The sequence below is a fragment of the Polypterus senegalus genome, chromosome 18 (assembly GCF_016835505.1).
Source record: "Polypterus senegalus isolate Bchr_013 chromosome 18, ASM1683550v1, whole genome shotgun sequence".
NCBI classification, from domain to species: Eukaryota; Metazoa; Chordata; class Cladistia; order Polypteriformes; family Polypteridae; genus Polypterus; species Polypterus senegalus.
Genome location: NC_053171.1, coordinates 35203795 through 35216329, shown reverse-complemented (window position 1 = coordinate 35216329; position 12535 = coordinate 35203795). Strand labels below are relative to the sequence as shown.

The 12535-nt window shown below is 41.3% G+C and overlaps 1 protein-coding gene across 1 annotated transcript in view; it reads right to left on the bottom strand.

Annotated features, from left to right (window-relative positions):
• LOC120518643 (armadillo-like helical domain-containing protein 4) overlaps positions 1-12535 on the bottom strand; it is a 73542-nt gene that overhangs the window by 60068 nt on the left and 939 nt on the right. The window contains exon 2 of the mRNA XM_039741530.1: positions 1996-3612. Within this exon, the coding sequence (XP_039597464.1) occupies positions 1996-3556 (1561 nt within the window). The 5' untranslated portion in view covers positions 3557-3612. The remainder of the gene's footprint in view (positions 1-1995; positions 3613-12535) is intronic.

The window sequence follows — 12535 nt, the reverse complement described above, 5'->3', positions numbered from 1 at the left end:
CCAATGCGTGACATCATCAGCATAACCATATATAGGTCTGCACGTGCAGTCTCGAATCATTAGCTTTTGTGTAATAATGTCGTTAGTGTATTACTTTGCAATTCAAACCCTTTTTGGTTGTTGAGCATGCTTTTTGGGATTTGGCTCTTTGATTTTTGATTTCTGATTTATATGACTTTGCTTTGACCTTCTGATCTCTTTTATAAAAAATTCTTAAGTGTCTCACAATTAGGCAGAACGTAACTTTTGTGTCATAATGACAATCTGGAGAACTTTTTGTGAAAAAAATAAAATAACATCAGCTTTTTAAACATACAGTAAATGTTAGCTACCTCCTTTCCAAGTCAGGATCATAGGGAAAAAAGGCAACCATTCATTCATGATAAGATGCAAGTCCAACCCAGGATATACAGTAACATAGCCATAGCCACAATGGGATATTTTAATGATGATAGTGTCACTCATGCACAAATGGGAAAAAACTTCACAGCTTATTATATAGAAATTCCACCCCAGGTCAAAGGTTGGTGCTCTCACTCGCTGCCTCTCCTTTCTTCCACCGACTGACCAGAAGATCGACGGCATAAGAACTACTGACTTCACTTTCTGTTCTGGAGACATTGAACCCAACCCTTTCTGCTGGGACTACTCAAAATGGCTATCACCACCAGAATTCAACAGTCTGCTTTTTAACTTGTGTCTGCAAAGATGTTACCCGACAGCAAGCCTATTTTTTTTTTTTTTCAATCTTATTACCAATTATTTACCAATTACTTTGGTGACAGAAAGACAATGATGTCTTGGGCATAGCCATCAGCGATGTGTCTGTCTGTGGAGGGAGTGTCAACTGCATCAAGAGGTTTACTTACCTCGGCCGCGACATTAATGTCTCGGGTGACCTTTCTTACAAAATCAGTAGACAGATTGGGGGAGAATGGAGAGTCATGAAGTATCTGGAAAGGGATGTGTGCTGCTTCCGATATATTTGCAAAAGGACAAAGGTCCAAGTCTTTAGATTCCTGTTTTGTTGTATGGTTGTGAGACATGGACCCATCCAGTGATCTGAGATGAAGGCTTTACCCCTTCCGTACAGTGTCTCCTTGGAGAATCCTTGGGTACCACTGCTTTTGACTTTGTGTCGAATGAGCGGTTGCTCATGGAGTCCCGAATGAGGCACCTGCATTGTGAGGAGCGTCAGTTACGGCACTACGGCCATGTGGTGCGATTCCCCGTGGGTGATCTGGCTCACAGGATCCTCACTGCTATGGACCTGAACGGCTTATGTAACACCTGGCTGCAGCAGATAGATAGTCATTTCCGGAAGGTGGGAGTGGACTTTGTGTCTGCCTGGGGGATGCCAGCTGGGATTCTGAGCTGTTTTGTTGTGTTGTGGGTACGGCAATGTGCTTTACCAGTGCATGGTCCCCCACCTGACCTGACCTTTGGTGCCCCAATATTTCACCTTTGCCTCTTTATATTTATAACAGTTCATCTAAATTTATGCCTTATGGAGTATAGGAGGAACCCGCATACATAAACATAGTAGGAACAAAAGGCATCACAGACAGGAATCAATCCTTAAGCAGAACTGCAGAGATACAGCAGTGTTACCCACTCCAACATCCTGCCAGCTAATGATAAAATCATATCCCAGTGACTCTTATTTTTTGATTACCATTGTATTTTTAGATATCTTGTAACATTTTCACTCCAAGATTCATGTCCACTACAATAGTAAGTAATTATTGTACCAATAATAAGTACTAATAAGCCATTTATTTATGTAGATGATGCTATAACTCATATTTAAACATATTGAAACACTGGCAAATAGTGTTGCTGGCTTAGGGTCATGCAACAGGCCAAAGGTGTGAACTGAATCAGCCTACTTATGGTGTGCAGTCCCAACATTTACTTATTGAGGACACACCACTACTTCATGGTTTGAGCAATAAAGCAAGTTGAGCTGATGAATTCAGACTTGCTCAGACTTACCATTTGTTTGTATCCATGGGCTCTGAGAGGATAGTGTCATGCCTTCTGGGATGTCTGGGCCAACTAGATGGGAGGTAGGATGGATGGTCTCACTTTTCAAGTCATTAAAGTCGTCTGAAGGTGTTTTTGCTTGCATGTTCTCTTCAAGCTTAGGGCCGATTGTTTTCATTTGAGTGAAAGAGACTGTAGGCTCGTTGACTGTTGTAGTCAATAACAAACTTTTTCGTGTCAGAAAGCTCGGGCTTGTGATGGTAGTCTGGACTTCCTTTCTGTCTTCTGGCATTTCCTTGGACAGGACTATAGCCTCTTTATTTTCTGTTCTGCTTGACACCTGAGGTCTGTTGAGTGAGTTGTCTGTCTTGCTGGTATTCCTTGAATTCATTCCCATGGCGTCCTTCGATGACCATTTCTTTCTCTCATTCTGTGTCTCTCTGGACGTTCCCACTTCAGTCTCTGGCAAGGCAATCTTGGTTCTGTCAAGACTGTCAAGGTTTACAAAAACATCTCTGCTTTTCTCCTTCATTACAGATTTTCTTCTTGAAGGGTTCTGCACTACATCTGTCTGGCTTCTCTCTGGGTAGGTGATCGGACCTTCTGACGCCTTTATGATTGTCTGACTGGAATCAATTATTGTTGAAGTTGGCTTCACTTCTGTTGCCCCTACAAAAGGGCTACTTTTCTGCTCCCCTGAACTGACTGCTTCACTTATCATCTTGGGTTCCTTAGTGGCATATATCAAAGTGGCTTTCTCCATGGCATCCCCAGCAATGACACTGGCTCTTCGCCTTTTACCGGACTTAACACCCTCTGAATGTAATTCTAGGACATCTTCAGGGCCTCTGAAAGTTTTTGAACCAACTGCTGGAGTTGTATGCTTTAATCTAGTGATCATGGATGGATTTTGCAGCCTCTCAGTCTCTCCATCCTCATTAGACATGTCTCCATCTTCTTCTTTTTGAAGTGCCAAGTGATTTAGACTTCCAGCTTTATGAGGTCGAGTTCTCTCAGCAGAGGTCTTCAGATCAACAGAGCCTAAGACTTTGTGCTTGAGTTTGAGAGTCTGATTAACTGAAGTCATAACTGAAGGCATTGCCCTTACATTACTGTGAGGGCTGACTGGCACTCTTGGCTTCTCTAGGTGAAGTGATGCTGGGTCATTAGTGGGTCTGTGTGCCCTTCTGTGGTTATTGCCCTTTACTTTCACAGAGCTTCCAGGACTGTCAGTCTGGAGTCCTTCCATCTGAGACCCCACACTGTGAGACATCTTCTCGTTTCCAGCACCATGCTTCCTTCCCCCATTCTTCATTTCAGTGATCATGTGTACAGGAGCAACAACAATAGCAGCAGTATATGGGAAATGTGTTTCTTTATTTTGCATATTTCCCTCAATCTCCTTAGATTCTGAGACAGACCTCCCTTTGGGCACTCCATTTTGACGTCCAGAAATTTGTTGTGGTAATGTAAATGTGGGTGCTACCCCTGTGTCAAGTAGTGGAAGAGCAGAGACCACCACAACACTATACACAAGTAGGGAGACACTGAAACCAACAAGAGATTCCATGTCTTTCAGTGAAGTTGTAATGGGCACAACTTTGTTCTCACATCTTCAGGCAGAATCTGCATGGGGAAGGAAAATTAAAGAGACTTAAAGATATAATCTAGTACCATAAAGCATCAATTCATATTTTGGATAAATCAGGCAATGCAAAATTTTAAATATCTACTTTTTACTACATGATCATGTCATGATATATCAATTCATCCTCCCATTTTCCATACAAGTTTACCAGGTCAGTTTCACAGGGAACTTGAGGAAGAAGGAAGAAACCCTCTGGGGAAACCAGTCCATCACATAGCACATGTGGGCCAAAGTAGGGTCTATAGATCAAGTCCAGGATGGATGGTGGGGTTGGAGGAATGGCCCTTGAACTGTTTTTACAATTGGTGACTAAGACTTCATAATCATTGGGCGTGCTTGTAATTTCATTCATCCATGGATGTTGGATGGGTTTTCTACAATAAGGGATGAAAGTGGATGTTTGTTTTGGATTATGTATGCTGAGGATGAGGGTTTTCACCTTTGAAAGATATAAAGCTGTCATGCCAGCTACACCAATGATCACCAATAAGAGGCCAATTTAGAAGTCATTCATTCAATCACCTTTTAAACTTTGCTTTTCAGGTACATGGCGTTTCCCAACTGTGGCGTATCGCCGGGCCCTTGCCCTGCTGGAATGCCTCTACACTTTAAGGACCATGGTAGGGAGCATATCTAGAGCATTAGCTCCTCCGGAGCACTAGTTGGTGGCCCCCCTGGGTTGCAGCAGTGCCTCGGACTCCTGCATGGCTCCATGGGAACTGGAGTTTGGTGCAGCCCTGTTGGACTCTGAGGGCGCAGCCAGGGGGTGCTGCAGCTGCTGATGAGCCCTCAATTGCAGCACTTCTGCTGCACTCGGAAGTGCTGCCAGGTCTACAAAGTAGGTCAATGAGCACTTCCGGGTGCCTTATAAAAGGAGCCAGCAGCCAATACTCTGGGAGCCAGAGTCGACAAAGATTGCCAGGAGGAGTGGAGGAAAAGAGAGAAGAAAGTGTTTGGTGCTTGTATTGGAACTGTGCTGAACATGTGGGAAATGGGGGAAGGTGTTTCTTGTGAGAAACAAAAATAAAAGCTTTTGATTGCACTTGTATCCCATGTCCGTCTGTATCAGGGTTGGGGCTTCTGGTGCACCCCCTGGTAGTCCACACCAAAAACAGTAGGAAGAGTTCAGGAACCAACTGGTCAGTTAATGAGATGGTATTCTCCCACTCTCACACACACACAAGTTCTTTTATTTGTTGACAGTGTGACAATTCAGATTTATTACAAGATGAGATGGAGAAGCAGTTGGTAGCATTGCTATTTCAGAGATTGCCGTCTTACATTCAAATCCTTCACCTGGATGTTTGCACTTAACTTTCTTTGTTTGTGTGGCTTTTCTCCAAGCACTTGGATTTTCTTTGCACACCCCCAAAGGTGCCTGTGTTAAGTTTATTGTCAATTGGCCACTGTGTGCAGTGCCACTGCTAGGTTATTTTTCGCCCTAGGCCAAGCTTATTAGTGTGCCAGCCGACTGTTCGGTAGCTAATCCATGTGGCTGGAACCCCCCACCTCTTATGGTCTGCACCCTAGGCAAATGCCTAATTCGCCTTAATGGCAGTGCCAGCCGTGATAGTGTGAGCACACAGTTCAGGGCTGATTCCTGCTTTGTGCTCATTGCTGCTGAGCTGGGCCTCATTCTCTTGTGACCCTGAAGTTAATATGGCAGATTTGAGAATGATATGCTATATTTACTGACTAATTCATTGCAAATTTTTGAAAAACATTTTCTTTTGTTGTAGTCGCAGACCACAATATCTCCAGAGCTTGCTCCAGAATCCCTTCATTTATTTTTTACTAATTGTGTATTTTGTCTTCTATGATGTAGTAAAGTACTGTATAATGTTACACTTGTCAACAAAATGAATGCATTCACTTTACAGAACAAACCATCCCTAACTCCAGAATGCCGCTATTGGTGGGATGCTAAGATGATACATATTTGCCTGTTTTAGCCATCAAAATGATTAAAAGGGTAATTATAAATCAATGCACTGCATGGTTTCAAATTCACAATGCTTCCAGTGGGCTAACTAACTAGATCAGTGGCACAGTGTAGCACTGCAGCCCCACAGCAGGTCAGCTCAGAACATTTCTGTAGTGCCTTCTGTTCAAGACAAACTGTAGATAACACACATTACCTTAGAAAGATAAGAAGTATCATTCAAGACCTCCGCCATCTTGCATTGTCTCTTTCTCACTTCTGGCAAACAGTACGGGGGCATTGGCACTAACATCAGTAGAATTAGAAACAGTTATCATCCACAGCCATTAGGCTACTCAACAGCCAGTCACACCGACAAACTGCATGATGCAGAGGCGTAAAGTAGTAGCTGCAGATTCGTCATGAATATTGAGTAAAGTGCAACTCTCTTGAATGCCACCCAACCACTGATCAGACAGCTGTCCTAAATGAAATTTTCCCAATAGACTCTGGCTGCGGACCTCCAGAGCTCCACTCCATTCAGGAGGTTGTGGCTTCAGAATATACGTCAGTGACAACACATGGCTGCGCTGTGGGTAAGATTAGGGTTGGGGGAGGATTATCTGACTCAAGTCAAAGTAAACCTAGTGTCAAAGACCTGCAATCCAATTGGCTATCCAGGAAGGCTACTGAATCACAGAGCTGCGGAGGTCTGCAGCTGGACCCATCTCAATTTTTCATTCGTTCCCCTCTCTGAAGCTTTCAATTTATCAGCACTAATAGGATCATGTTCAGTAAATAAAGTTGATTCCCAGACTTAATTAATTAATGGATCAATCATGGTAGAGGGGAATCATTGAGGATAGTAATTTTATGAAATGTCTTGAAAAGTACCATCCTTCTTGTCAACAAAGAAAATAACTACCCTAGCAGGATATCTAAAGTGTGTTTCCTGAGTACACGTAATTAGAATGTGGGGTGTATCTTCATTAACTGTTAAGTGAAATTGAACATTCAGGAGGACAAGTACTGCTGTCAGCACTTCACCTCACCCCATAATCCTTTAAGGTAGAGGCACACCATAATGGCCCGTCCACTCTTACAGTGTCTGCCCACTGACACTGAAACTGATTAAAGCAATGGTAAAATGGAGGCACTGAGGTTTAGTGAAATTCACACTTCTCTACTTTTACATATACGCTATTTGCTTGTATTGATTATAACAACTCCTGAGCACATTTTAAATGGGTTTAGTAATTTAGAAAAAAATATATATATGTCATTTTAGTGTATGTAGACTGAAACCATTCTAATTCTTAAAACATTTTTAAGAAGGACAGGAATGACAGGCGCATTAGTCTGGGTGTTTCTTATATACTGTATACATAGTGTGTTGTGTTGCGTTTAACGTATTCATTGTTGGTTGTTAGCATTGCCTTAAAATCACTAGTCTGTGGGAGAAATGCTAGTGTAGTGTGCACACGTGTTAAAAAAACTTGAACTTGACCTATCTGTGCGAGGTTTGCATTTTCTCCTTGTGTCTGGGTGAGTTTTTCTCTGGATTCTGAAGGTGCATGCTTGCTGTTTTAGTAGGTGATTCTAAACTGATCCAATATAAATGAATGAGAATGTTCTTAATATTGGACTGGCTGCCCTTGTGCTTAGTCCTGGTGGAATGGCCTCAACCCAATATTAGTGCTGAGTTGGCCCAATAATCACCGGGCAGAATATGCTCATCCTTGATATAATCAATAAATCTGTTCTTTTGTTTCTAGTTAACTTCTTAAATTTATCATGGATGCTAATAGAAATAGCCAGTAGCTCATTGAAGAGGTTTCCCTGTAGCAAGCAAAAAATAATAATTAATAATTGTGTTTTGCTGACAGATATGCTCCAGATACATACCTGCTTAAACTTGCTTCATCCAATTTATTGTCAGGGGGTGCCAGAGCCTATCCCAGCAGCACAGAACATAAGCAGGGTGGCAGCCCATCACAGGGTCCCCTCACACTGACACAAGTCTAATTTGGAATTGCTAAGTAACCTGACCAACGTCATGGTCAAGCCCGAGCTCCACCCCATCTTTAACTTTTTTGTTTCTCTTTTTGGAGGTTTTTCTCAATGTTAATTGTTCCCATCCTTTTTTATTTAAGAATTGAGCCTGAGGAAGAAGGACCTCCAATTGCTGTAGGCATTAATGGTAAGTATGATTCTACCCTGACTCTGAAAGCCCTACCTTTCCACCTCCTTTACATATAAACTGCCACATACCCGGATTTCGTTATTCATTTTGGCACCTGCTTAAAAAGAGACAGAGCTCCATAACAAGTAGCAGTCCTTTCTGATCATGATGAGCTCATAACGACTAAAGACTCGCCTCAGAAGTCCAACATCATCAACCACTAGACATTAAATGGGCCATCCTCTGGGACCCCAAACCTTTAACTGCCTGTTTGTGTTTCTTTAGAACATCAAGTTGAGTTTTGAAAGTCCCTAACGTCTTACTGTCTACCACACTACTTGGTAGCTTATTCCAAATTCACATTCACATTCACATATGATTCAGCTGTAGTAACCACTGTGCCACTGTGCTTTCTTCAGTGACATCAGCAATATAATTTAGTAACATATTCCATGACACAAACCATGGATTTTGACGCTTGGCCCTGAGGGACTGATGTGGCTGCTGGTTTCCTTGTGAACCGCTTTCTTCAGCCTGTCATTGTTATGCTTTAATTAGTCCAATTCTTTTTTCTCCTACTTACTCATGTCACAATACCCAGCAGGGGTGTACCTTATTTTTTAAGATTTAGGGCAAATGAATGTGTGGTTTAAGCATAAAAACTGAAAGCATTTCTCATCTAAAGCAACAATGAATACACCTAAAGAGCCTTGGGTTAAAAAGAACAATTGGTTCAAAGTGGTGAAAACATAAAACAGCAGTCACAGTAGTACACCACGGTGCCACATTTGGACAGCGCCGCCGTAAACCCTCCGATGGAGATCACACATGATGAAACACTCTTGTTACAACTACTCACTAGTGAATGTGGGTGCTGCTTTTATTCAAGTTATCTGCTGTTTCCTATAAAATTTTAGAGAAGCCATCTTTATATGAACCTGATTTGTGTTTTTTATTAGAGGCTGCTTTATAATTGTCTCCATGTATCCATTCGTCTTAATAACAGCAATGTTGTGAAAATGAACCTACCGCATGGAACGATCTTAACTTTTCCTCCCACATCCCAAGCACAAGTGTGTTACGTTCACATAAACAACAAACTGGACTGGTCTGACCACACAATGGCGCTGTACAAGAAGGGCCAGAGAAGACTGGACTTGCTAAAGAGACTTGGGTCTTTTGATGTGTGTGACAAGCTGTTGGAAATGTTCTACCAGTCCATAGTAGCCTGTGTGGTGTTCTATGCTGCAGTCTCCTGGGGAAGCAACCTGAGCACAAAAGAAGCACAATGCCTGAACAAACTTATTAGGAAAGCCTGCTCCATCACAGGCCTAACCCTGGACACACTGGAAGATGTAATGTAAAAGAGGATGATGACAAAAATAGATGCCACCATGAAAAATCCCCTCTATCTCCTCCAGGGAGCGCTCTCTTGGAGCACTTTTAGCCACAGGTTCATTCCACTACAGTGTGCTATGAAATCTTTTCTGTCCACTGCTCTCAGGGAATTCAATGTTTCCACCGGATATACTAGTTAAGTGTACAGTATTTATTTATTTATTTATCTATCTATCAATTAATTGATTGATTGTATCATCCAGCCTGTGAGTCTGTACCCTTGTTTTTTTATGTTTCTGCTGCTGCATGCATTTAAATTTCCCCATGGGATTAATAAAATGTATTTAATCAAAGTGAATCTAATTGTCATTTCTGCCCTGGCATGGGGCTTGTGAGTGAGTGAGTGCAGCTATAAGTGTGAGATAGACTGCCATCCCATCCAGCAATGGCTTGTGGCTTGCCCCCTCTGGCACAATGACCCTAAAATTGCATTAAGCTGATATAAAAATGGACAAATACAGTAGATGGGTGAATGGAGCATGGAAACCAGTGGCATTGGGGGAGTACAGAGGCTTAAATCCCTGATCTATTGTTCCAAGCCCCCGACTGTGTTATTATTACCCCCATGCCCACTCATTGATGCTATACAGTCAGGTTCATAAGTATTTGGACAATGATACAATTTTCATGGATTTGTCTCTTTTCGCCACTACAATGATTTTGACACAAAACAATGATTATGTGATTGAAGTGTAGACCTTCAGCTTTAATGTAAGGAGTTTAGGAATGACAGCCACTTTTCCACAAAGCTCCACTCCCCCAATTTCCAGGGGCTCTCACAATATGTGAATATGAACATTCTTGAAACACTAAGGTTGCCCATATACCTAGACACCCATATTTTCTTCTCAGTATCTTTCTGTGGACTCTGAAAACAGAAACCAATAGCCACTAGTTTGTCACAGGGTACACTCATCCAGTATTCAAAGATTCAACACATTTGAATGAACCTGCACATCTTTAGAATAGTGAAGCAAAGGGAATATCCAACCAAATGGGAAAACAATGTGGAAACTCAACAGAGACAACAAGCAATCTCTTTAAGGCAGCAACACTAGATATTATGCCAACTTGCTGGCCATTCTCAAAGTAGGGAACACAACATGCCATTTTCAAATCTGTTTATCCAGCTCAGGGCTGCGGGGTCTACAGCCACCCTCAGCAACATCAGCAGCAAGGCAGGAACCAGCCCTGGATAAGGCACCTGTGTATGACAGGATCTGTGCACACACACCCCTACAAACACTTGGCCAATACAGAAGTAACAGTTACCCTAACCTGCACTTCTTTAGGGGAGAAAAACAACATTCACTGGAAGTAAACTTGTGCAGATATGGAAAGAACATGCAAACCTCATAACGACAATGACTGGGAATGGGATCCATGCTACCCTGTTTCCAAAATAAAAGACTGTAACAATCTCTGATCCAGTTGATTTTCAATTTTTCTTTCTTGTAAGCACCTGAACTAAATTTCACAAATTTCTTTCTTCCAATTTCATTAGCCTTGTAAGGCAGCTTGTGTTCTGGGATACTATTAATGGCACAATACAAAATAAAGACTGATTGGTTTATATAAATATATATGTGTACCTAATTATGCTGTTGTTGCATGGCTATGTGTTTTGCTGTTTTTCTGTTTAATCCTTAAAAATCGGTATGCATTCTATGTATGCCTTCAGTGAAAAGTATAACATAAAGATAAATTGAATTGAATAAAAAAGGAAATATATGTGGTGGACTTGCTTCAGCATTTATTTAATACATTCAAGCCAGACATACCACACCATATAATTTTCTTAGCCCATTTAAGCCACAAATCAGACACATCAAATGAATTTATTTGAAAACATATTATCTTACTAAAAACATGGGCAAAAACAAATGTCCACACATCCATTTTTAGAACTTTCCCACCAATATCAGGTTCACTGATTGGTGGAGCACAAGCTGGCAGCACTGGGGCAGGCAGGGTTAGGGGTTCACACTCACCCATATTCAGTCAACTAACCCACATTTTGGATTTGTGGGAGGTAAAATGGAATTATCAGAAGAAAACCCTCACGGACAAAAGGGGACAATATAGATACCATCAATTTAGAGTCGGCATCAGTGCCCTGGAGTGCTAACCACTGGAACATTGTTCTGCCAAAGGGGAATAAAAGTTGGCAACGTGCAAGTGTATACAAAGGGCACAGAGAATAATTTGTTTTGAGGATATGTCAACAAGCATACAACTGCAAGTGATGAATGATTTTAATGAACACATCCATCCAATTCCAAACTGCCTTATCCAGCTCAGAGTAGCAGGAGGTCTGAGTCAGTCCCAGCAGCAATGCACACAAAATGAAAGGCCTACCCCAGAATGGGCTGCAAGTCAACCCAAGGGCACAAAGAATCCCTCTCTTATTCCCACTGGGCCAATTCAGAGTTACCAATTAAATTAACATGGACATCTTTAGGATATACAAAGAACACTAAGTACCCAGAGAAAACCTCACACTCACACACACTTGAGGAGAACATGCAGACTCCACACATGCACTGCCCAAGTTCAGGATTTCAATACAGGATTCTCGTGTGCTTATTAGTGCACCACTGTATCAAGTTTTCATTGTATACTACCTTCTACAAATGAAATAAAAACATTCCAAGTCTGACAAAATGTCATTTCTACAGTATGTTTTGTGTAATGCGATGAAAATTAGTTTATGTTGGGATGTCAAGCTGTGCAGCCCCTCACCCAGACGATATGTACAATATTTATATATTGGACACAAAGATGGGCACAGAAACAAACAATAGGACATAGTGAATCTAAATAAATAAGCTGACATTCCTCTAAATTAAAAACAAACAGACAGCTAGTATAATATACAGTATAAGGGTTCAGATAGCAATCACTGGCTGCATATAATATGGTAGCTAGCCAAAGTAAGTGCAGTGCTTTTGAAATGATAGCCTCTTAGTCAATAGGACAATATATAAAGGGAGAAATTAAAAATAAAAAACAGGTAATAAAAACGCACATACTTTACTTTGATTACATTTGCATTTCATCTTTATTTGCCTTTGGCTGTGTCTTGTGATGGTGCTCTTTGAGAAAGGTGCTATACAGAATTAAGACTGATAGATTACAGTGTTAATTAAAACAATATGAATTTCAGATATATCCAAGTAGGCCATAGAATGCTACAAACTAGCAAGATAGAGACATTTGATGCCATATTAAAAGATAGGGGTTGGACAATAACTGACTGACTGGATAGATAGATAGATAGATAGATAGATAGATAGATAGATAGATAGATAGATAGATAGATAGATAGATATTTAACTTTAGCAGATTGTGAAACATCCCACAAATTTAAAAAGTCGGGTGTTGTTGCATAAACGATGAC